The sequence below is a fragment of the Grus americana genome, chromosome 1 (genome assembly GCF_028858705.1).
Source record: "Grus americana isolate bGruAme1 chromosome 1, bGruAme1.mat, whole genome shotgun sequence".
NCBI lineage: Eukaryota > Metazoa > Chordata > Aves > Gruiformes > Gruidae > Grus > Grus americana.
In genome coordinates, this window is record NC_072852.1 from 43,177,014 (window position 1) to 43,203,500 (window position 26,487).

General features: G+C 38.1%; 1 protein-coding gene and 1 long non-coding RNA gene across 4 annotated transcripts in view; one reads left to right on the forward strand and one right to left on the reverse strand.

Moving 5' to 3' along the window:
* Positions 1–26,487, forward strand: part of ZDHHC17 (zinc finger DHHC-type palmitoyltransferase 17) — a 79,660-nt gene that overhangs the window by 19,337 nt on the left and 33,836 nt on the right. For all 3 annotated transcript variants that reach the window (XM_054813951.1, XM_054813952.1, XM_054813950.1), the window contains 5 exons: positions 832–935; positions 11,115–11,237; positions 17,485–17,562; positions 18,967–19,111; positions 25,401–25,465. In XM_054813951.1, the coding sequence (XP_054669926.1) occupies positions 832–935; positions 11,115–11,237; positions 17,485–17,562; positions 18,967–19,111; positions 25,401–25,465 (515 nt within the window). The remainder of the gene's footprint in view (positions 1–831; positions 936–11,114; positions 11,238–17,484; positions 17,563–18,966; positions 19,112–25,400; positions 25,466–26,487) is intronic.
* LOC129201961 (uncharacterized) lies at positions 18,979–21,486 on the reverse strand. Its single transcript, XR_008575545.1, has 3 exons — positions 21,142–21,486; positions 19,774–19,975; positions 18,979–19,093 (listed from the first exon to the last, which is right to left on the reverse strand). It is a non-coding gene; the product is annotated as an uncharacterized LOC129201961 (long non-coding RNA).

Consider the following 26,487-nt stretch of genomic DNA (forward strand, 5'->3'; position numbering starts at 1 on the left):
ATTGCATGGTTGATACATAGAGGCAATCAGCTATAGTATTTGTAACAAATGGAAAATTGTCTAGAAGCGGTATGAAATTCATCATTGACTTTCAATTTGCTGAGCTGACTTTCACAGGCATGCAGTTTGTAAAGAAAAATGGTGTGTTGCTGCCCTAATGATCTGTCAATACGGAGTTTTAATATAAATTCCACCAAGTGAAGCATTAAGGATTGAAGTGTTGCCCTTCATCAAAAGAATTAAGTTTGTAGGGAGCCGTATCTGGTGAAGAACATGTCACGGTAGTGCCATTTATTTCTGAGGCCCAGAGGTTAAAAATACATAGATCGCCTCTGAAACTGAGACTGGATTTGAAGAATCAATAAAGTATCAGTAGGTTCTAGTCATTGGTATTAATCATTCCCAATTATTTATTTTCTAGAAGGTATTTGACTGTGCTATTTAAAGTATAACATCTATTTGTAGTAGCAGAGTGAGACTTTGTCAGTTTATGGCCAATAGCTTTTTTTAGCTATGCTATGTTGTGTTTATTAAAAAAAAAAAAAAGCTGTTACTTTTTTATTAGCATTCTAAAAAAAAATACCCCAGCATAGGATTTGGTGGAACTCCGCTATTACAAGTGGTGTTTCCTGGAAGGTGTTTGAAATCTATACTAGGGAATACAGTGGCAAATGTAGAAATGTGGCCAGTCAGGTTACCACCCTCAGATTTAGGCTTTATAGTATATTGAACCAGGTACTGGTTTTAGTTTTGCTTATAGGAATTTATTTTTCTTCTGAGAAACTTTAGTAGTGCTAATTTTAATGTTCTAATAGCAAGTTTATCTTTCAGGAAATAAAGCCTCAAAGCCATTACAACCATGGATATAGTGAATCTATTGGACGGAAGAGCCACATTGATGATTACAGCACTTGGGACATTGTCAAAGCCACACAGTAAGTTTATATTTGAGTATTAGATTTGTTTGCATCTGTATTAGCTAAAAATGAGTGAAATGGATTTTTTTATTTGCATAAAGTGGAAGGTGAACTGTATTTGTAGATACAGAGTAGAAGATTTCATAAATGAACTCTTACCAAATTACTGTTAAATTTATGAGCATTGTATGAAAATATGCGGCAGAAATTCTTGTAAGATGCAAATATACGTGATTGCTGGACAGATTGTTGGAAGAGAACATATGGTTTTCTTCCTGTTGGTACTGATGTTTGTTTTCTGTAGGTGATGATTAAGAGGTAAGTGGGCTACATTGATATGCAAACATGAGGGTTTCCTTGATTTGTTGACATCATTTATAGTTTAGAAGGAATGTATGTCTGTGTAACTTCCTTCATTGTCTCTAATTCTGCACTGTCAGTGCTGCTGTGAAACTGAGTATTTTATTGCTGAGAAAGGATTGTAGGAGTAAACTGTGTGCAAATTTAATAATTGCATTCTTAATGCAGATGAATATTACAAATTTCTCTTCTACACAATCCTGTAGTACGTACTAATTCACAAGACTTTCTGAAGAATTGTCATACACTACTTTGTGGCTTGCTGTTGTTTACATTCAGAAACCACTGCTGTCGCCTTTCTTCAGTGAGCTGAGATGATAGAGTTTTGTCAGATTTTTTTTCTTTTAATGTGAATGCTTAAATTATTATGTATCTTGCTGAGCTATTTTCCTTTTTCTTAAAAGAAAAATCTTCTTTCCTTTTTTTTTTCCCTAAAAGGCATTTCCTCCAACTGAAAGGAGCTTTGCAGCTTAGCATTTGACAGAGACCCCATTTAGGTTTAGGAAGTATGTACTTTCCTTCATTTTTTGTTTTGAGCTGTGAGTTTAACATCCTCACATAGATGTTGACTGTCTCTGCGATTGTTGCTCTAAATACTTTAATAGTAATACTGCAACCTGTAATCCTCATGTCAGGTTATTTTTAGAAATGAAAATATGGGCATAGCATCTAACTAGCTGCTTCTTAAAAGCATGGAAATATGACAGCACAAGTGGTTTTGCAAGTTGCCTGCTTTCATTCTTGTGCGCTTATTGCATCAACAGGGCTGTGAGTTATCCGTTATGTTCCTTCACAGTCATGGCGAGATATGATTTACAGAGAGGACAGCATCTCACCAGAGAGGACTGTAGTTTCATATCATAGCCCTAATGGTTAGTATCAAAGGGAAGGGAGGTTGTCAGCATGGGTGTACAGTCAAGTTGTGGTATCCAGCCAGAACTTCCCTTACTAGAGGGAGAATTCACCTTTATTTTAAGTATTTAATATGATTTGAAGGCTTAAAGGGAAAAAAAAATCTCTGAAGTTTAAGGCAGAAAATAAACCTGACAAATACCATAAGACTTGCAATAAAATAAATAATGCTGCTAATGTATGAATTCAATGGTATTAAAAATATATACAGTTCCTATTAAAATGTAGTTATTCACTTTTGTAGAAATACATCATCTTTTAAGTGTATGAAAAATAGGTGATTTTATCCTCTACCACTTGTCCTCAGAAATCAGTGTTCACTTAGATTAAAATATCTGCTGATTTTATTTTTTAGTTGAGTGCTAAAGTGAGAAAGGTGCCAAAAAAGGTTTTGTGAAAAAGGGCTACTTGTCTGTCTCCCAGAACTCCCCTCCCCAAGCAGTTCAGTAAAGTTCAAGAAAAAAAGGTAGCAAAATAGAATAGGAATTATTTTCATTCTCTTAGCTTGGGTGTTGGGGTTTTTTTGGTGGCTTGTTGTTTTTTGGTTTGGGTTTTTTTTTTCCCCTAAGTCCAGACATGTAACATTCAGCATGGGATTGGCAGCACAGTTTTGTGGTGGTGGTTTTTTTTTTTTTTTCCCCAGAACACTTCAAAACTTCCCTGAAAGAATATAATAGGGGTGGGTTTTTTACTGTGATATAGTTAAATGTTAGCTGGGGTGCTTACCATTAGTTAAATGAAATTCTGTTGATCCTGAGAATGGTCTGATACACAACTTTATAATTAGCTATCTTCCTCTGTTAAAACAACAACAACAAGTCAAACTGATCTGTCATCCAAAATGATCTGGCATTCCATATAAGACCACTTAAATTGTAGGCTTCTTGACAGGTAGAAGGTGCATTTCATTGTAGTATAGAATTGTTTGCTATTAAATTTGTGATAATCCAAGCAGGAAGCAGTTAGTCACACCATATAGGTAGCTAGTCAGTCTTTTAATTTTGTTCATAATCATTGTTGTTCTGAAACAGTATTCAATGTGCTGCATTATCAGAAGTTTCTCCTGTAAAGTAGCCGGTTATATTATTGTTGGAACATATATGAAAATGGGGAGCATAGTTCCTTAATCTTTGATGATGATTATGAAAAATGGGGTGAAAAGGTTTAAAACTCATCTATGCTTCATACATGCTGTTTGAATGTAGAATTCTGTTTTGAGATGTTGAGTTTATTGGCACTTGATTACAGAGAAATAGAACAATGTTAGGAAAATAATGCATTTGCTTTTGTTTTTCAGCAAGGGAAGGTAAGAGCTTGCAAGCTCCACACATTTTTTCCAGAAGTATTTGTTCTTTCATATCTTGTTGAACTGTGTGTGTGCTTTATCTTCTTAGTCTCTAGATTGGACACTTATTAAATTAACATGCTCATATACTATGAGCTATAAATCTAATAACCTCTTACAATCGAATTAAGACTGTGTATGGAAAAGAGTAGTTCAGCTGATGTTCTCATTGCAAAGGGTTTATCAGTATTTATATTTTCTCCATTAAGTTCCTGATAAATTCCCTCACAGATGTGAGGGCCTAGGCATGCTTTATATCAAAAATAGTCTCTCTCTGTTTATTTTGCAGAAGCTTGTGCTGGAGAAAGAATCATAGTGTTTGGTTTTAATATCTATTGATATAAAGGAGGCTTTTCACTCACTTTGTTATAAACACATCCAAGGGCATCTAGGTAGTATTAAAAGTAGGAGTGTCTTAGCCCTTTATCTTGCAGATGTTACACTGTCTGTGTAATCTCTTGACATCTTGTATTCGTTTATAGCGAAATTCAGTTTGGTTCATACAAAGTTTCCACTGTGTTTCTGAAAAAAAGAAGCAGGCCACTCATATGTATTTGAAAATCTGTTTTCAAAGCAGTTGTAAAAAACATTCATTCTGGCCTTTGCTATTGCAGTGGAGGAACATTGCATAGTAAATACTTAAGTACTTCACTTAAGACTGCGTAGAAAGTCTTTGAATTTTTTCTGCCTTTACAAAATCAGAGGGTGGACTATATACTGTTTTCATTTCTCTGTGATACTCAGTGCTCTTATTGGAACTGCAAGGGAATGGAGTCTTGTAAATAAAAAAAGTCCTAAGTGATTTAAAAGTGAAATTTAGTGGACATATGTTGAGTGTGTTTATTTCCATCTCTTCTGGCACCACTAGGCCTGTGTCATCCAAGGCTGGAGTCACAACTTTGAATGTGATGTCTTGGGAAAAGGGTACTGTGTTAACATAATAAATTAAAGTTGCTGCCTTTTGTTTTAAATCTTTTAAGCCATGAAACTAAGGAAAAGTAGCTAATGTTCACAGGTAGAGAAGTGTATGATGGATTATGACTAGGATAACAAAATCTGAGACCCATTAATCCTTGTGTCATGATTTTCAGTTCTGTTGAGAGTGAATAGGCACCTTCTGCTTGTAGTGAACTTGAGCAAATTCCAGCTATGCTGAAAGTATGTTAAATAACCATTATGAACATGGCTATTAAATATTAATGATATTAAGAAGTGCTTTTGTGACTTCTGGAAGATTGATTCCTTGTGCTCAAGTGTTACGATTTCATTATTGCATGATTAACTCTTCTCTTTTATTCACTGAGATCATTCAAAATGAATGTGTTGTGAAATAGTGCAGCATGAAATATGCTGAATTTTGCCTAGGAAAAAATTGTTGGATACAAAAAGAACATGCTTTTTTCCCCTCACTGTTTCTCATCATTCATGTGTGTAGTGGGTTGACCCTGGCGGGGGGCCAGGTGCCCACCAGAGCCGCTCTATCACTCTGTTCACTAGACAGGGGAGAAAAAGTATAACAAAAAGCTTGTGGGTCGAGATAAGGACAGGGAGAGATTACTCTCTAATTATCATCACGAGCAAAACAGACTGAGCTCAGAGAGGAAATTTAATTTATTACCAAGTAAAACAGAGTAGAGGAATGAGAAATAAAATCAAATCTTAAAACACCTCCCCCCACCCCTCCCATCTTCCCAGGCTCAACTTCACTCTTGGCTCCAGTCTCCACCCCCACCTCAGCGGCACAGGGGGACAGGGAGTGGGGGTTATGGTCAGTTTATCACACGGTGTTTCTGCTGCTTCTTCATCCTCAGGGGGAGGACTCCTCGCATCGTTCCCCTGCTCCAGCATGGAGTCCCTCTCATGGGAGACAGTCCTTCACGAACTGCTCCAATGTGGGTCTCTTCCACGGGGTGCAGACCGTCAGGAGCAGACTGCTCCAGTGTGGGTCCCCCACGAGGTCACAAGTCCTGCCAGCAAACCTGCTCTGGCGTGGGCTCCTCCCTTCATGGGTCCATAGGTCCTGCCAGGAGCTTGCTCCAGCACGGGCTTCCCATGGGGCCACAGCCTCCTTCAGGTGCCTCCACTTGCTCTGGTGTGGGGTCCTCCACAGGCTGCAGGTGGAATCTCTACACCCCCTCATCCTTCCTCCATGGGCTGCAGGGGGACAGCCTGCTTCACCATGGCCTTCACCACGGGCTGCAGGGGGATCTCTGCTCCGGCGCCTGGAGCACCTCCTCCCCCTCCTTCTGCACTGACCTTGGTGTCTGCAGAGTTTCTTACATCTTCTCGCTCCTCTCTGCGGCTGCAAAAGCTCTGTTTTTTTTTTTCCCCTTCTTAAATATGTTATCACAGAGGCGCTGATTGGCTTGGCCTTGGCCAGCGGCAGGCCCGTCTTAGAGCCGGCTGGCATTGGCTCTATCAGACACAGGGGAAGCTTCTAGCAGCTTCTCGCAGAAGCCACGCCTGTAGCCCCCCTGCTACCAAAACCTTGCCATGCAAACCCAACACAAGAAAACTGACAAGAAAAAAAATAGGATACATATGGAATAATTCAAATTGAGGGTCAGCCAAAGTGACAATTACTCCTGAGTTTTTTCAGCTATCCAGAGAAGAGGATGGGCAGACCATGACACAGGTAGACATTCTTTATGCCTGGTCGTTTGAGTCCCTGGAGTTTAGCTATATTGCTGAAAGCGAAATGTGTCTGAAGTTCACATGGAAGGGTGGGATGGTTTTTTAACCACAGTAACAATATAGCTACAACTGTCTAGACAATTTGAGGCTTCGGAACATACGCAAGAGCTGAATTTCTCTTGTCTCTCAACATCACTGTTAATGGTTCATTAAGCAGCTCTTGAGTTATCCCTTTGCTGTTGAAAACAAAACTGTCTTACTGTTTAACACAAAAAACATGAGAATGTTTTAAAGGCTTTGTTAGTATTTAGCCACCATCATTCATGGGACTGAGACTTCAAAAGAGAAGAAAGATCATTTTTCTACTAATTGCATTTCCAGTTAAAAGAGCTTGATTGGAGTTGCAATGATAGCAAGATGAGGGAGTGAGCTCCTGGCTTACCTAGTGTTTGTTGGCATGGTGATGTGCTCACTGAAGAGAGATTCCTTCCTAGTATTGTGGCCAAATTTAATGTTAATCATACAGCAAAGCTGGCAGTGTCTATTTCCAAGACTCAGTGTGCTTGCAGACAAAAGAATGAAAAATGAATTATATATTTAAAATGCAAAAGGCTTCTAGGATACTATTTTTGAAAGTATTAAATTCAGAATATCTTTAACTTGCGACAACAGATAAAATGTTACACGTTAGTTACTGAAATGGCTTAAAGACTGTGGTAGTGAAACGAGCTTGCACAATGGTATTTTTGCCCTGGCAGAACTAGTCCCATTTCTTTCAGAACAAGGCAAACCCAACAGTGTGCTTTAATTATACTCCATATTGATGTTTACAGCATCAGCCTCTAGAATTATCCCAGATGCTGAAAACTTGTTTGAAAATACAGTAGTCTCTTGTGAGGATTGGAATCTTTTCCTCCATTCCTCATTCCTGAAGGGCGTAGAGCCCTTTAACAACATTACGAGCATAATTATGCTGAGTGTCTGAAATAGGTGATTTTCTCATTTTGTAATCTAACAGTCCGTCATGACCCTTTGGAGAAGGCAAAGTGAAGTCAGCTTCAGCAAACTGCTGGAAGAAGACTGTACCTATGTGAGAGAAGAGTGCTGCATTTCTAGGACAGAGCTCAAGAACCATGACTGCATCAGATTCAGTGTTTTATTTAATTGTAGAGAGCTTGCTGTTTCCAGGAAGAAGATCAAATTGTTGTAAATTCCTAACCTGTTTTGCCAGGTGCATTTTGTCTGTCTAGATCGTTAAGTCTCTTGTGACAATTTAATAAATTGAAGAGTTATTAAATTAAATCTGTGTTACATCTTTTGTGATCAGTTATGATTGAGTTCAAGATACCAAAATAAATTGCTAGGAACAAACTGATGGTGACTTAAAAAATTGCTATGTATCTCATTCTCAGTTCAACTTTTGGAAAGTGTTTTGTTTTCCTGGGAAGGCTCTTCTGATGTATTACAGAACTCCATGATTTACTTTGTGGCCAATGGTAGGAAGTACCTGTGACTTGCAGTTTGCTTTCCAGTGGTGAGGAGGGGAAGTCTGTGATGCTAAGCCCAGAGAAGGAATCCATTCCTACCACTACTACTACTCCTTGTTGTATCTGAACCCATGCAGTCTTTGCCCAGGGGCTCACAGCAGTATATGGGTGAATTCTAGAGGGTGGTATTTGTAAACATCAGTGGAGCTTAATTAGAGCATCCCATCAGGGCTTCTGCAGGGGCATTGGCAACAGCGTTCTGCATCAATAGGCTACAGAGTCGATTTGCATGCTTGCCACAGCTCTCCTTCAGTTTCATATCTCTTAAGCAAAGTTGTTCAGAAAGCAGCATCACATTTTCTGTAAGATCAGAGATTTGCTTTAAATAAAATTAAAAACGCACACATGCCTCCCAAAATCCCAAATAACAAACATCCCCATGTGCCCTGCCCCGCTTCCCCCAAGACTGTGACAGTGCTGCTTGGTTATACCTATCTTGGTAGCATGGTATAACAAAAACTTGACTAGATATCAGAGGTTATTTTCAAGGAGGTTCACTTTGTGTTGTGTAATTAACTTAATAGGGCGCTCATCTAAATCATTTGTATGTTTTACCATAGCTGACCGGTAGTAATGTTGCAGCTGTTCGCTCACTCTCCCTCCAGTGGGATGGGGAAATGAATCAGAAGGGTAAAAGTGAGAAAACTAGTGGGTTGAGATAAGGACAGTTTAATAGGTAAAGCAAAAGCCATGTGCCAAAGCAAGGAATTCATTCCCCACTTCCTATGGGCAGGCAGGTGTTCAGCCATCGCCAGGAAAGCAGGGCTTGCTCCATCGTGTATAACGGTTACTTGGGAAGACAAATGCCACAACCCCAAATGCCCCCCTTCCTCCTCCTTCCCCCACCTTTTGTTTTTGAGCATGACATCGTATGGTGTCGGATATCCCTTTGGTCAGTTGAGGTCAGCTGTCCTGGCTGTGTTCCCTCCCAACTCCTTGTGCACCGCCAGCCTACTTCCTGGTGGGGTGACATGAGAAACAGAAAAGGCCTTGACATTGTGTAAGCACTGCTCAACAATAGCTACAACATGGGTGTGTTATCAATGCTGTTTTGCTCGCAAATCCAAAAACATAGCCTCATAGGAGCTGCTATGGAGAAAATTAACTTGATTCCAGCCAAAACCAGTACATGTAAGGAAAATCCTAATCCATTGCATGAAAAGTTTACATGATTGCCTCTTAGGCTTTACAGAAGTCAGCATTATTATGTTATTGTGTTCTTGTATCTTTTCAGTAACTTAGAATATTTTATTAACATAATTCCTGCTTGTCATGTAGTACTACTTGTTTAAGCAGGATGAGAGTCAGCTAAATTTAGCCATAGGCAGTACAGTTTTTTTAGCTAGTGACTGTTAAACCTAATAGCTGAGCTGTAGGTCAATAATTTCTTATATTATGGCTTCAGTTGTTTAAATGAAGGCAGCAGGCTTGTCTACAGTAGAAGGGTTGTCATAACAGCTGACTGGAGTAGAACAGCTTGTCAACAAACGGGGGTTTTGCTATTCTATATGAATAATTTTCCAGGTTATCTCCAGATGTAATATGCTAGTGTGATATTGTACTGCAGTAAGATCAGAATTTGCTGTCTTGTTTTCAGAGATCCTTCTTTCTCCCATCTCTTCTACTGTCTCTTCTCACTCCTCATTCTTGGCTCACCCACTGTTAGTAGTCCTAACCTGTTTCAGTGGCCCTTTCAGCTGGCAGGGGAAAGTCAGGAATGGTACGTGTTAAGCCGTTTGAACAGGCACTCATCAGACCACGCTGCTGATCTGGGCTGGAACGTGGGACATAGTGTGCCTCAAGATTAATCAGACTTAGAACCTTATCAGTTTTCCTGGCAGTTATGTCTGTCTGAGTATGTGTATCTTGTCTAGCGGGTTGCATATTTTTAAGTCTTCATAAACCAAACCTCTTTTTCCCTCCTAGCTGATTGTAAACAAAGCTTTGTTGTCAAAATTATTCATGACTCTTGCTTTTTTACTCAGTCTGAGGGGCCAAATTTTACAGGCTTGTTGCCAGCTGGTATGTACTGCACGCAAGTCTTTGTTCTGATCTTTTGTAATGTTTGGAAAGATTATGGGTATGACATCAATTTCTAGCATTTTTCATAATTTCTAATGCAACTTTCCAAAGAAATCGAAAACAACATGATCTAAGTAGGCCGTTATTTGTAGTACTTCTTTTTTGGTAGTGTCCAACTAATTTATGTGCTTCAAGCCTGTGATAGGCTTGGAAAGCATTCCTGAGGTTTGTTGATTTGAGTCATTTGAGGCTTCACTATGGGACTGTTGTCCAGATTGAGAAACCATTCAAATACATGAAAGAAAAAGTAATAATGATAACTCCTCTGGAAGAAATGCATTGGCATCAGTTATGCAAGCTGATCAAGTGGAGCAAAGAGGCCTTAAGTTGTCTAAGGCTGTCTCTTCTGGAGAAAGTAGAACATGGAAGCAGCATAAGGAAAATTACTTAAATTCCAACTTTTAGAGGCTGTTAAAGTTCTGCTGTAGCAGAAGTTGGATGTCACAAGGCATTGATCTTGATTTCAAGGTGTGCCCATGCATGAGTCTCCTCCTTGAGACTTGAGAATTCCCTGTACAGACATTGAAATGTAATCTTTACTTGCCTTTCTGCATTGCTTTTATTGCCACTAAAAATAAGTGGTAAAACAGTGTAAGCATCAAGATAAACTTTATTTAACATTGGAGTTAGTCCTACATTAGATGCCTAAGTGATGTTTATGCTTCCTGAATTGTTTCAACTTTCAAAATGTATGCAGAAATTTTTTTTCAAATGAAGATAGCTCACATTTAGCTGTCATCTTTAATGAAAGAATTAATTTCATACCAAAGTGTAGAATTTTGATGTGGTATAAAAAAGAGAATGATACTAACTTAGGAAAAAGGAAAATTGCTATTTTGTTATTTGAGAAGAAACATAGGAGGTATTTGAGCTCTGTTAGTGTTTGTAATTGACCTGATGATCTTGTCATCTGCTGAATTTTAGGAATATACTGTCAAATCAGTTGGCTAAGCTCTTTTGGTCTTCAAGAGATGGAAAGGAAGGAGAACAGAGGTGGGAGAAACAAATGTAGTGGAGTCTCTGGGAAGAGAAGAGTTTTTATTTACACTTGGTATAATACTGATCCGTATTTCACCCTGCTCTGCTGTATAGTTTGCTGCAGAGACAAGTTTTCTGTAAAGTCTTGATTTGGTTAATATAACTTCTGCTAATGGAAGCTTCTTGTTGCAAGAGATCTGTAATCACATAGAAACAGAAAGTAAAGTTTCTTCTTCATTTCTGTTGAAGCTTTTGTATTATGACCCATAAGTATGGTGTTTGCTGAATGCATTTTTATCCAAGGGAAGATCTGTGAAAAATCTTGTTTTCTTCTTCAAGGTATGGAATATACGAACGATGTAGAGAGTTGGTGGAAGCAGGTTATGATGTACGACAACCGGACAAAGAAAACGTAACGCTTCTTCACTGGGCTGCGATCAACAACAGGATAGATCTGGTGAAGTATGTGTTACCGTTTAAGTTTAAACATAAACTAATCATGTCCTTAAAAATGTTGATTTCTTTTTTTTAAGAATTATTTGTTAAATAATCTTAAGTGTCTTAAAATCTCAATTTTTGGTCTTGAAATTTGGGGGGGAGAGGAGAAGTTGGAAGACTTAATTTGCATTTTGGCAGCACTGGTTTGATGATGCAGTTAACAGAAATAAAAGCTGTTAAATGTCCAGAAGTCAAGCTCAGGCGCTTCTCAGGTGAGATAAACCTGTGGAACATCTGTTCATCTGCACATGCATTTTCTTTATGCTAACGTATACTTGTTGAAATACTAAATTTCTTTTTTTATGGAGGGAAAGTTTGGTGCTAGATGGTAATGAATTTTTGGGAATAAGCAAGATTAATATGATGCAAGAGGCAGTTGCTGCTTCATTCAGCATTTCAAGAAATTCTAACTTCTTTGCATTTTAAAAACACAGATGTTAAAAAGGTAACATTGCAGCACCTCTCCTTTCAAGTGATAACAAAATCTTTAATAGTGGGAGCTGTGGGATTTGGGGTATTTCTTTGCTTTTCATTTTATAAAATCTGAAGCATAATGTTTGAGACTAAGTTTTAAAACCTATAATTATCTTTCAGAACATGGAGAGCTTAATTCCTGAAGGGATAATTCTTAGTATTTGCTGTTTTACAGTCGGGAGTGTATAGAACATCTTTGGGTTTTTTTGTCACTCTACCTGTAACAAAGCAATGAATTAAGTACATGCAATTAAGTCTAAATACACAAAATATTATTGAATCAGCAGGTTTCTAGAATATTTGACATAAACTGTACCTCTTCAGTCAGTCCACTTTTCAAAACTTTTTAACGAATGTGTGTACTTACACATAATAACAAATGCAAAACATTTAAGCACTTTCTCCCCATGTATATCCATCACCAGCACCTTTGTCAGACCAGATCTTGAGTTTCTAGAAGGTCTCAGGTTCATGTTTCTCATCTTGTTTTTAGAGGACTCTCTGTGTCCTGATGAAGTTCTCTTAAAGGAAGGTTAAATAGGTAAAGATAGGTAAATAAAGATTTAGATCTGATGAAGAAGACCTTGGGGTCCTGGTGGACAGGAAGCTGACTGTGAACCAGCAATGCAGCCTTGAGGCAGAAAAGATCAATGGTGTACTGGGCTTCATTAAGAAAAACACTGCCAGCATGCTGAGGGAGGTGATCCTTCCTCTCTCCTCATCTGTTGTAGCTGAGTATCTGTGTGAAGTTGTGGGTTCCCCTTTGCAAGAAAGATATGGACAATATTATTGGGGTGATTCCAGTGCAGGGTCGCAAAGATGATTGACTGGAACATCTGGCATGAGGAGAGGCTGCAAGAGCTTGGACTTCTTAGCCTAGAGAAGAGAAGGCTTGTCAATGTATATAAAATCCTCAAGGAAGATCTTATCAATGTATATAAACACCTGGGATACCTGGTAGTCTGTAATACCTGGACTCTTATCAATGTGTATAAATACCTGATGGGAGGAGTAAAGGAGACAGTGCCAGACTTTTCTCAGTAGTGCCCAGGGGCAAGGCAAGAGGCAGAGGGCACAAATTAAAAAAACACGCACAAAATTCCATCTGAACATCAGGAAACACTGATTTTACTGTGCAGGTGACCGAGCACTGGCACAGGTTGCCCAGAGAGGTTGTGAACTCTCCATCCTTGGAGATGTTCGAAAGCCAACTGGACATGGTTCTAGATGACATGATCTAGATGCTTTGACGAAACGAAACGATTCTGTGAATTAATTCAGTGTTTCTGAAAGAATTTTTTTAAAATTATACACAATAGATAGCACAACAGGTTTTATGTCTTTATTGTGGGTAGAAGCTTATCATGGAAACGATTATTCTACATTTGATATATTCCTTTCATTACAAGACAGGTAACCAATGTGCTTATTGGCATGCTGAAAAGGAGCCCCTTGCAAAAGTGATGCAGGACCCTGGTTTACCTAAATAACCTTTTTTGTGAGAGTACATTTTAGACCCTATTGTTTTCTTCCTTTTCATTCCATTTTCCTTCTGGGTTGTCCTGGGTCTTTATGGCTAGGCTCTTACAACTTGCTGTGAAATAACTTTGCAGATAGCTGTTTTTTCTTTAAGAAGAGTACAGCATCTCAAAGCAGTTGTTATATTTTGAGCTCTTTTTTATCCGTCTTGAATGCATAATGAATTATGTGCAATGAATTGTTCATCTTATTTGAGCTGTTGGAAGACACATTTGTATTACAGCTATTCCATCTCATTTGATATGTCTTTATAAGGTCTGAGAAGTGAATGGCATTGAGACAACTATCATCATTTAAGAGCATCAGTATGTCAGGCATTTGAAAAAAGAGGCCCATATTGTGGATAATGTTTCTGTATTATGTATAGTTTCTGTGGCAGCTTTGCAGTGCAATGAATCTACCTATGTGATACTTGATTATGATTTAATGCTTTAGTTCACTACCATTTTATGTATTCTACAGCTTTTTCTTTAAAAAAAACCCCAAAACCTGCCCAAAAATTTTTTTTGTGACCTTCTGTCATTCACAGAGTAAAATTGGACCAAATTTTAAATTCCCCATTAGTTGTCTTTTGAAGCTAAATTTGTGAAAGAAATACTTTAGCATATGAGTATTTCATGTTGTGCTTTACCCTTTTTTTCCCCTCTCCAAGCATGTTGCTAACAATTTCCTGCTATAGCAATTATATTGGACATGGAGGTGTTTCAAAATCAAAATGTCAGGTTCAGATAGATGGAAGTCTGTGCTTAAATCTCTATCTGAATTTCCAATTCGGTCTTTATAATATGGTAGGGATATCTCTCCACCTACATTAGAGTGCTGGAAACTTGTTCTGAGAATTTTACTTCAACATAACTTTAATTCTACCAGTCATACCTCTTTCCAGTTATTTTAGTATGATCCCTGACAATTGAATGTTCTTAAATCTAATGTGTCTAATTCTTCCTTTTTCCTCAATGCTATTGTCAAAGCTCTTGTCCCTTTTTGATACATCTACCACTGTGACATACTGCATTGCGTTTTCTTCCTGCTGTTTACTAGAGTGCATGTGACTACTAATGTGTTTAACTGTATCTAAAATTCATTCCTCCTCATGCAGTTCTCATGTTCTAAGTTCCTCTGTCTTTAGATGGTCTTGATTTATTTTAGTTTATATTACCCAGCATATCATGCGCTCTCCCACTCTGCCTTTTGTGAGACACTGGATTATTCTGTTTCCTTAGAATGAAATTATTCTGGTTTTCTTTCTGTTTTATCTTATCACATCTTTCCCCAGTCTCCACTATTTGTGCCCATTATGTGCAATGGACAATTTCATTAAATATGTTGGCTAGTGAGCTTGGTATCACAGAGATAGACTGTAAGTATAAGTGGTCTGCTCTCATGATACCAGATCTCAGTGTCTTGCTTACTGGGTATTGACTATATAAGGTCTTCCCAATGAGGTAGTTTAGCAGGTCATCTGTGGAGAGTGCAGGCTTAGAATTAGACTTCTCTTGGTTTTAGTATTTCCTCATGCTGCCTATCTGAGACTTGAGATTCAGCGTAGATACTGTTGAAGCCCATTGATATTCTATAAGGAAACCTACAAAACCTTCTCTTATTTCTGTAGGATCAGGGATAAGTGTCAGACATCCACAATGTAATTCTCTTTTTTGTCATGACACTGATCGATTGGTCTGTCTTCAACTCAATTTTGTAAAAATGCAAATACTTGCTTTACATCTCTACAGTTACCTGTTGACTGCATTTCCTCAATCCCTGTGTTGAACTTTCTCCAGACAAGGATTTCTCTTCTACTTTACCTCCTTCTAGCAACAGTGACTGCATGCCCTTTGATTCCACAAGCACTGAACACAAGCTGGGGCAGTTTTCAATTAGCTGGCAAAGACTTAGTGATCCTGATGTGGAGGTCAGAAGTATTTTCTTCTTAAGTTGACCTCTTTATCAGAACTGCTTGCTTTGAATGTAAGTAGATTGCTTAAATAGGACTTGCACACCTGGCATCTTCTAGTGTGAGAGCTTAGGTGACAGAGTAGAATTGCCCAGTTCCTCCTTTCTCCAGGGACATTCTCACCAAGCACAAAATTGCTTCCACAAAACTTACGTAGACAAGGAGATTAAGTTCTCAGTCTGATTTTGCAGAAAAATCTGTTTGTGTACTGAAACTGAAATGCAGCAATAAATCTCAACGTAGTCTAAGAACACCCTTAAGGAAACATAAAAAGTTATTTCAGTGCGCCATCTGGCAGAAGATCGACGCCTTGTCTTTTCCCAGTTGTCAAACTGCAAGTTCTTCCTTCTAAATAAAACTTACTAACCAGTAAGCAGTGCTGCTGCTCAGTAGAATCGGAACATATTCTGTGTTTCTGTGGGGACCAGTGTTTGAATGAAGACAATCTGTTTAATGTTCACCTCCCCATGAGTGGCTGTCACATCAACGAGATGGATCCAAGCATTGACTGTGAATTTCTCTGTGCTGTCTTTTATCTAGACAAGATTTCCTTGTGAACTCCTTCCCAAGGGGGACTAAATAGCTTCTCCAAGTCTTTTTCAAATTTGTTCTTTGGTAGCTGATCCTTTGCTTCACAATAACAAAATTACGTTGTCCCTTTACCTTACATACGCCTTGTCTTTTCACCTACACAGGACCAAAACTTTTGCAGGTTTTTTTTTGAGAAATCCAAAAGCTTAACTTCAGCAGAGACATGTTGCACTTTTGTTCTTTTGGTGTTGGACACCAGTGGAGTGGGCTGTCCTGCCTCGATCAGAGAAGATCTTGTTTGTCATACAAAACAGTTTTGTATGACTTTGGCAAGTCTGCTGAAGTACTGCATTGTGTCTGATGGCTCTAAAGCAACTGTATAAAAGGACTTTTCCTTTAGATGTTTTTAGAGTGGACGTGGTTAGCTGATGCGTTTTTCAGTTTCTGTTCCTAAAGGTGACTTTTGGGCTGTTTTTAAAGTTTCACTCTGAATCAATAAGCACTAAAGAAAAAGAATTACTTAGAGTAATGTGTTTCAAATTGTTCTGTTTGTTGCCCTTCTTCTTGCCATGTTGTGAAACACTTAGAGAAATGGAGGTGCCAGAACTCAGTGCTGAAGATTTGAAGGACAGTTGTGTGGGCGGGAGAGCAGGATTCATATATATCTGACAGGTATTTTGAATGCAAAAAGTCTGCAGGCGCAGGTACTTGAAATGTGCAAGCACTTAGGAATCTGTAGCTAGATAGTACTCTTCAAAGGTCTGTTAGTAATAACTTCTAGCTTATACGGTAGTGAATGAAGAACTAGAAGCCTTCTGGGAAGGCTTGTTTCTTAAAAAAACATTAATTTCTTTGTAAGGTGTGTATTTTCTCTCACAAACAAAAAGTAATATTGCCAGTGTAATGTCCTATATAAAACAGCAAGGAAAACAGTTCACAGAAACAGTACAAATGACTATGACTATGAATTACTGCAGTTAAATATGGGTAACTTGTTTTGTTCCTACAGCTAGCTCATCTTTTTAGAAATGTTCTTGAGGGAAAAATAATTTCTAGCCCATCATTTAGATGTATTTTTTTAAATATTCAGATGTTTTTGTCCTTTGATTAATAACAATTGAGAAGTATGCAAAAATCATAGTACTCGGCTAAACACCTAACTTAAGCATGAGCTCTAGGAACAATGACTTCAGCAGGGCCATTCCAGTGATGATACGTGCTGCAAGTTGAATGGTATATAATTTTGCCATTGTAGCCAAAATTCTCTAAATATGTTAGTCTTTTAGCAGCATATTCTTTTACAGTTACTTCAGAATTCTTTTTAATGCAGCAACCCCTAAATATTTTAGAAGAATCCATTTTATTAAATACTTCTGTGGTAGGACAGTTTGTACTTATAAATATATATATATATATATATATATATATATATATAAAAAAAATGTTCTGTTTTACCTTAGAACCAAACTAGGAAATAGCAGCATGTTTAAAACACAGTAGGAAGCATTCCTACTCTCCCAACTCACATCAGCAAGGCAAAAAATGGAATGTATATGCATGACCTCTTAAAAGGAAGGTTATATGAAGGCAAGGAAATATTCTGAACTTCTGGTCTGTAACTGCCTGCTTCACATTAACATCAAACATGCTTACTATGTGTCCTTTATAATTAACCAAGACAAGTAATAGTGTTTACTATTTTTGTTATTCCAGATATTATATATCAAAAGGTGCTATCGTTGATCAGCTTGGAGGAGATTTAAATTCTACCCCACTTCACTGGGCAACAAGGTGGGGAAAACTCTTCTGGAATTTTCTTCTCCTGTGGTTTTTCTTAACTTGGAATCTGCTACTGATTGATTTATGAAATTGCTGTATTTTCTGGGAATATGTTGCACAAGAACTAGTTCAGTCATTGATAACTGGGCACACTGTCAATGTGGTATGTTTGAGCTACAGGAGCTTTCAGCATATAATTTGGTTTTTGTCTTATCTCCTTCTGATGTAGAGGAAGATGATTGCTATGATAGGAAAAAGAGTAAAGTAAAATTAGAGTGTGTAGTGATGTTGGTTTATTTTTACTTTGGAGATGTTATTTTTGTCAGCCTTCCAAAGTTCAGCAACACTTGTGCAGATGGGGCTTCGGATGATTTTGTGTGACATTGTCCTTGCAGTGTTCTATTACATGTGTGGATTTTTTTTTAAGATGAGATTTATGATGTAGAAGATGGTCTGAGAGTGATGAATGGCTGGGAAAATTGAAGACAGCCTTCAAGCAGTAGCTGCTTCTCCAGACAACTACCTAGAAATAGGCAGGAAAGGAACACTGTACATATTGATATTTTTAACTGTAGACTGCAAAAGGAGTCCTACAAAATTAGCTTTTAGAACATTTAATGTATCAAAATAATTTGTTTACTAAAGATGAGGACTTGCTTGTTAGCCTCCATTAAAGATTTTAGCTTCTGTATTTCTTTTTGTTACAGATCATACTCTACATTCTGTGTTAATAGCACAAAAGCTTGATTAAATTTGCAGGTGTTCATAGCTGTAATCTGTTGTCCTGTGAAGCATTGTCCAAAGCTGCTTCTGACAGATTGAAAAGGTCTTTTTGCTCGTGTCAGAAACTGTGTGCTGACAGTTAGGCACTGTTTCAACAGGAAAGATATGCCTGTGCTCATTATGCCGAAAAGATGCCTAAGCTTTTACTGAAGTGTGGAGGAAGCGTAGGCCTTCAGTTTTCCTTTTTTTCTTCCTATTTTTATTTCACTACTGTTTTTAATAGTAGAAATATAAACCATATGCCCCACAAAAAGTGAGAGTATATAGCAGTACATCTCTTAAAATAGCATGTTTCATATGTGGATCAGAAGAAGTCACAGTAGACTAGATTTCTAAACTTAATAACTTGGGATTTTTTCTTGATGGGCCTTTTGGTATACAACACACTTAAGCCAGTTGCATGTGATGCATCCATTGGCTGCATAGAATTTGCTCATGTGAATGAGTTTGCTTACTCAGTTGCAGAATCAGATCATGACAATTGTTTTTTTTCAAAGTACGAGTCAAAGTGCGGAAGCTCTGATAGTGCAATTAACTGCCAAACACATTTATTGTATTCAAATATTCAAATTTTAATAGTTTTTCTGTATATAGTTATTCAGTTGTTTGTTTTCTGTGTTTTGTTACATTTAGACAGGGTCACTTATCCATGGTGGTACAGCTGATGAAATACGGGGCAGATCCGTCGCTAATTGATGGAGAAGGATGTAGCTGTATTCATTTGGCTGCCCAGTTTGGACACACTTCGATTGTTGCTTACCTGATAGCAAAGGGACAGGTAAATTTTAAGTAATATCATATTTAAATAGATTCTACTCAAAATTAGAATAGGAAAACAATTGAAACCTATACCTGTCATTCAGGAAATGCAAAATATTTGCCTGACTAAACATAAAAATAATTCAATGTCTTTTATTGTAGACCACAATATTGATGTGCCCCCTGCTAACTTAATTTCCTCTAACAGTGGTCTGAGTACTTTGGCTTTAATTCATACCTGTCTAGTATAGTATAGTATATGGAAATTCTAGCAGTTATTCTTTTATCACTCTTTATTTCTAATGAATTTAATCTTTAGATGTTAACACTGACAATGATAGCAAATATTTTAGAATTCTTCACAGAATCATCAGTTTATACACAGGTAAAGAATCTAATGACAAAGCATTGTCGTAGATCCTCTCTTTTTTTTTTTAACCTCAGTCCACAACTTTTATTTATTGCTGTTACTAGTTGCATGAGAGTGTAAATTAAAAAAACCCCACAAAACCAAAACACCCCACAAAACAAAAAACCCACCCCAAAATCTTCTTTCTAGCTTCTTATATTACTGCTAGATTTGTGAAGTGTGTATATAGCACTTGTATTCATTACTGTTCTTGTTGCCTCCCATCCTTCATTCTATATGCTCAAAACCACGTTCACCTTTTTGCTACTCACCCTGCATGATAATCTGTAGATTTACTCACCCACAGATACGTGCCCGAAGCACAAATTTGATTTGCTTTGTAAACCATATAGAAAGGTCAAAGCGCTCCTCTCTTTTTACAGTCTTGCTAATGCTGTTCACACTTCTGTATTCTGCTTATTCTTTCAAATAGCGAGTCAGGTAGAATGTGACTGTGAAATCAGTGGGTTTGGTCTGTGTAAAACAAATACTAAATTTGCTTCAGAAAATTATTTGTGCCTCTACATGTAAAAAAAATGAACTGTTGCTCCATGCAGTATGCAGTTTGTATCTGAGAACTGTTTGGTAAAACAGTATTTAATGTATGACAGAGAGTGAGCTAGGCACAAGAAGAGGCTGATCATATATAATCGCTATTTTGTAAGAGATAATGATTGGAGAGAAAGGGCTTTTTTCATCAGGAACAAGTTTTGTATTTTGTTCACAAAACATGTACATGCGTATGTATAATTGTACGTGGATTTTTATGTTACCAGAAAAATCTTACATATGTTATACATGTGTGAACTTGTTTAAAGCATAACATTAATGAAGTATAAGTGGCCTTTAAAATGTTCTACTGTGATTATGAAATCTCCCTCTAAATGTTTGTTTGTCCTCATGTTTATATACAGACTTGTCCTATTCATCTGGGCATGTGATACTTCAGTCCAAAAGAAGCTCTGTGTGTTTACACATGTACATACATAAATGCACAAAACTTGCTTTAAAATTTAAAACTTGGAAACAGCTCTCGTTATCAATAGTTTTTAAAAGGATAATTCTTATTAAATCCCCCAAATGTTATCAAGTATGATTTTGGTATCCTTTCCATGCCGTAAGTTTGAATTAATGTTAACAGTTGGAAGCACTTCAGAAAGTTCAACTTTAAAATTATGTATTGATTTGTATGTTTAAAGTATAGTAATATCAATACATTGTAATAACAATCCCTAAACTCATAGTTCTCTAGCTATATAGATACAATTCCAGAAACTACATGGTTTCTGGAGAAGCTATGGGAAATACATAATTCTACTTTTTACTCTCCTTTAATAAGTATATATGAGGTCATGAATTCCTTTTTTTTTTTTCCCCACCTCCTTTGTGATGCCATGATTTGGGTTGAGAAACCTGAACTGCTTTTGCGAGTTTACCCTACATACTACTTGTAAAAATTTTTTTGCCTTTTGCCATTGCAGAGACCAGTTTCTCTTATATCCAAAGAGTAGGCTTGCCCTTGTTCTGAACTTAATTGTAGTACCGGTGTGGTAAATGACAACTAAATAAATGTCAAAATAAAGGTCAGCGTAGGCTGTTGTGCTTTGTTAGTTCTGATCCTGATGCTTTTGTGGACCTACCTGATCAGAGGAGAGCTGGCTTGCATAACTGTGTGGAGAACTGACAGGTGGATTAAGAAGCTGCTCCTAATTGCTTCTTGTCCCTTTTTGAGACAGAGCTGGAACCAAGCTTCAGTGTTGCTGCTTCCCTCTTCTGGGGCTGCAGCAGCCAACAGTAAAATTTCCAATCTGAGTCTCGAGTCCAGCCCTCTGCCTTCTGGAGCGTAATGCAGGGGAAGAACTCTTGGTCAGATGCCCTCTGGTCTTGGTTGGAAGTGAGCCCACTTTCATGCCAGCAAGTACTACTCAGCCAAGAGGCAGCAGTGGCTGGTAACTGTTGCTTTTTATTTAGTCATGTCTCTTACTGAATTTTGAGAGTAATACCTGGCTGTATCATAATTTGCTCATGTTGTTTGCATCCATAGGTTGCCTGGGTCAAAATCAAGCCTGGGGCAAGTACACCATATATATATAATCAGATAGCAAGTAACAGAATCTGTAGCACAGTACAAGTTTAGGTAAGATCATTATTTAAAAAAATGCAAGAAAGAAAAACTGAAAAGAGCTTGAGGGCACTTTAAAATGTTCAGAATTGATGCTTGTACTACTGGACTGCTTGACACTGTGCTTACGCTACTTAAAATGCCAAAGGCATATCAGGGCCTAGCATACGCAAACATGTCACCCTGGAGTAAGTTAAGATATGGATATGGTATGTCGGATGGTTGAATAATGTGTTCTCATCCTGTGGCATCACCTCAATCACAGATAATGAGTGACTATAAAGTTGATAGTAGGGTAAAATCATGTTGTAAGAATTACAGTGTACTTATAGTTTAACTATCACTTATTCATCAAGTATGTGTTTTTTTATTCTCAGAGTTGCAATTTTATGTGTTAACTACTGTCCTGAGCTACATAGGGCCTTCTTCTGAGATATGGCCTAGGCATAGATGGCATCTACGTTAGGAGATGCCAGTGTGGTACCAGCAGCCTTGGTTCTGGTGCTGCAGTCCATGAGCAGTGCTCTTAACCACCATTACCTCTGTTGGCACCGAGGATCATTCTCTCCACTGGGCTCAGGCCCGGGTAAGACCCTGAACCAAGTGTTTATTCCCTAGACCCAACCTACAGAACATTACTTACAGAACTATAAGTCCAGTCATGTTTCTTCCTCATGATTGTCAAAACTGACTCTGCGTTTGATGGACTAAAGTATTCAGAACGGAGCTTTTGTTGTTTGAAAGAACAAGGTAGGTTTAGTTTTGTGTGTTACCTTGCTTGGTGAACCGCCTGTCACTCTGCACTTGGTTCATTTCACAAGAATCTTACAAAATCTATGCTTCTAAGTGAGTAACTAGGACATGTCTTTTCTAAATTAGGAAATGTTTTCAGCCTTACATTTTCCTTCCTGATAAATGTTCTTTACTATTTGCTTTTAAATATGTAATCTCTTTAGAAGCCTGTTTCCCTTTCCTGGGTGACAGTCCGTGTGAAAGAGATCTTTTCCTTACGGAGAATAGGATTCTGAACAAGAGCGCGGTGGGTCTTTCTGTGAAGGACTGCGCTCTGTGAAATAACCCGTAATGGTCCTGAAGGGAATTAAATTCCTGGTCCCTTTCTGTTCAATTGAATGCACTTCTAAGTGGAACCTCTTGATGCTTTTTGTGCTTTTGGAAAGACTGTATTGTATCACAGTACTGGTTTGACCATGGCTTGTTAAATGCACTGGTAAGCCTAAATGCTGCTCTGATCTCTAGCTGCTATTCAGAATCCTACCTCGTCAGCTGTATTGCTTTCAGAAAGTAGGGTTAAGCAGCAAAATAGTTGCTACAGTCCTTTCCATGCAAGAAACTCTTTCTCCCTTATATTTTTGCCTCTCCAACAGCTTTTTGTGGAATCTTGTATTAGTGTCCTAGGATTAAGTCTGGTTATCTTTGCATACGCAGAGTTGTTCTCTTTCAGAACCAGAGTTATTTTGTGTCAGAAACAAGTAAAAAATTAGCCAATTGTGGTCCAAGGAGTTCACACCTGAAATACATATACAGGGCAGCAGCTTGAGCAATTTTTCATCGTTGCGACACTTATCGTTGAAATCTTTGGTTCTTGCAGTGCTCGTACTGTTGTCCTAACAGCATAGACAGGTACAGCTCTCCATGAGCCTTATCAGATTGACCTGTCACTGAGAGTTAAACAAGAAGTTAATGTTAAAATTGGTACACACCAGAACAGCAGGAACAGTCTGCTAATATGTACCCGCTGCTGAAGGTTTAATTTTTTGCCTCAGCCCTTTGGTAAAAAGCAGCAGCAGAGCTTCCTTTCTGAAATGTCCCACTTGTTCTGTGGTTGTGGTAATGATCTGGCAGAATAGCAAAGAATTTTTGATGGGAGGTTTGTTAGAGCATGTGTCTGCTATCCACAAGTGTGTCATCTTTGCTGCATTTATAAAACAGCATGCAAGGGAATCTTAGTTTCTTTGCCTCTTGCTACAGTTCCTTTGCAAAGGGATCTGCCCCAGCCCATGTCGGAGCTTAATGTGAGTAATAGTTGTAGCCTGCCTAGATAATTTATGTGCAGGAAATAATCTCGAGCTCATGCGATTTTTTTCTTTTTCTTTTAGCTGAATGTCACCTAGTGTGCAAAGTATCGTTTTGATTTGTCAGGTGGAACCACTGAGGGAATCTTTTTACCTGCTTCCAAGCAATCAGATCTCTGCTGTTGGTCACAAAGAATTGCTTTCCTGTATGAAATCTAAAGATGAAAGAGTGATTGTTCATGTTACAGTAATTTGTACAATCTTCAAACTATGTTGTTCTCACAGTGTGACCTGTGAATCAGTCATGCTTCTCAAGGATGACTGACCTTGAGGTTAGGTTGTGGTTCTAATTTCCTTCATGATCTCAACATCAGGAGGTTAAAAGAAGTGCCAACGGGCTCAGGAGGATCTAGTCTATACATGTACTGAGGGCAAACAGGCTTGGATCCTGGTCTCAATGCATGTAACTCTTTTCTGAACGAACAGTACAATAACATAATAGTTCTCTTTCCTCTCCATCAATCGTGGTATGGTTTGTTTGTTTTTTTTAATTTTTTTACTCCCAGAGTAAAGACTCAGAAATGTAAAGGCATCTGCAGGCTAGGGTTGTTTTAAAAGAAATTATTTGGAAGAACTGAGTTGCATTTTCTGGAAAACTCCTGCCTGGGTCAGGCTAGCAGCACCATGAGTGGGGATCCCAGGGTGCCAGTTGTTTGGCAGAGAAGAAGGTTCTGGGGGTGATAGAAAGCAACATCATCCACTTTCTGGGTTTCTGTCAGTGGTATCTGTAGCAAAAGACTTCACTGAAACACTTTGAACCTAATTTTCCTAGTAAGGACTGAGTGGCCTAGCATAGGAAATACTGACATAGCTCTGTTGCCTCTAAGGAAAACAGAATAATTTTGTTAGTGGTCATCCATGGAACTTGCCCAAATGTGTTTGAGTCTCCAGTCTGCCTCTGAATGTGTTTAGGAATTACCAACTTCCATGTTAGTGAAGCAGGGATCTATAACAGGAAAAACGCCATAGATATTGGATCCTTTCTGATGTATCTAAGAGAATTGCCTGCATGGTACTGTTTTGTCATTCTGTGGCTGTGTTTTGTTAAGTGTAATAATGTGGAGTTCTTTTATTGTTAGCCTTCAGTTTAGTCACCACTTGACTGTAGATCAGTTTTATTTCTGGGTAGGTTGTTTTTGTTAATGGCTTTTGTTTAAACTTAAAAATTTTCTGGCATCTAATAATTTGATATCCAGGTATGTAAATACCTTTGGAACTGGATGAACTAAGGGAAATTGCTTTGCAAATGGGAAAAAATAGATGCAGCTAGCATTCAATAGGATGTAGCATTCAGGCCATGGTATTTATGTTAATTTATCAAGTATTTTATTAAATATTGGTGCATTGTTTAGTTTTCTCCTGCTTTTGAGTGTAATATTACACCATCTGCATATATCTTTTATGTTGAAGATTAATGGTAAGATAGAAATGACTAGCCTTATACAGCATGACTGTTCCTTAGTTTCAGAAATAGATTGGAATGGTTGTATTTTTGCAATGGTGCTGTTAATGTCTGTTTTCATTTTTTTAAATACTATTTTATTATGTACTAAAAACTTGCCAGGTTTTCTCCAGTTCAGTTGGTTAGTCTTAAAATACAGCTTCTCATTGCAAACCTTGTACCTGCTGGAACTTGAGCATGCTTACTTATCTCATCAACTTTTTTTTTCTTTTCCTTTTTTAGGATGTAGATATGATGGATCAAAATGGAATGACACCTTTAATGTGGGCAGCTTACAGAACACATAGGTAATATCTCACTGCAGTTTTGACTGTCTCCTGACACTAAGTGGCACAGAGTAGTGACTGGTTTTGATTTTTTTGGATAGGTTTTTTTTGTTTAACTAGTCAATGTTCTATCCACAATTGCCACTTTATCTTTCTTCATTTATGATTGTTGTGAGTTAACTCCAGTAGGCAGCTCAGCCCCACGCAGCCACTCACTCATTCCTCCCCCCCTGCCAGTGGGATGGGGAGAGAATCAGAAGAATAAAAGTGAGGAAACTTGTGGGTTGAGATAAAGGCAGTTTAACTGGTGAAGCAAAAGCCACACACAAGCAGAGCAAGACAAGGAATTCATTCACCACTTCCCATGGGCAGGCAGGTATTTGGCCATCTCTGGGAAAGCAGGGCTTCATTGTGCATAATGGTTACTTGGGAAGGCAGACACCATAACTCTGAATGTTCCCCCTTCCTCCTCCTTTCCTCCAGATTTTATTGCTGAGCATGACACTATATGATCTGGAATTTCATTTTGGTCATTTGGGATCAGCTGTTCCTGGCTGTGTCCCCTCCCAACTCCTTGTGCACCCCCAGCCTACTCACTGGTGGGGTGGTGTGAGAAGCAGAAGAGGCCTTGGCTCTGTGTAAGCACTGCTCAGCAATAGGTAGAACATGTGTGTGTTATCAACACTGTTTTTGTCACAAATCCAAAACACAGCCCCATATAAGCTACCCTGAAGGAAATTAACTATCCCAGCCAAAACCAGTTAAACATCCTATTCAAGAGAGAGGATATTATGCAGAAGTATTCACTGATACGAACGTTTAGTTTACAAAGTAAATCTTCCTGTGGAGCTGAGTGGAAAAAGTTGGTGTAAAATGACACTTCTCCAAAAAGCAAATTTGTCTGAATTAGATTCCTGCTCAGAAGAGCCAGTCTCCATGGATTGTTGAGAGGAATATAGGCTAGCTTTTATGAATACCTACCATTACCAACATTATCATCCTGTTTTATTTTTTTCTTTTGGAATGTGAAGTGGAAATATAAC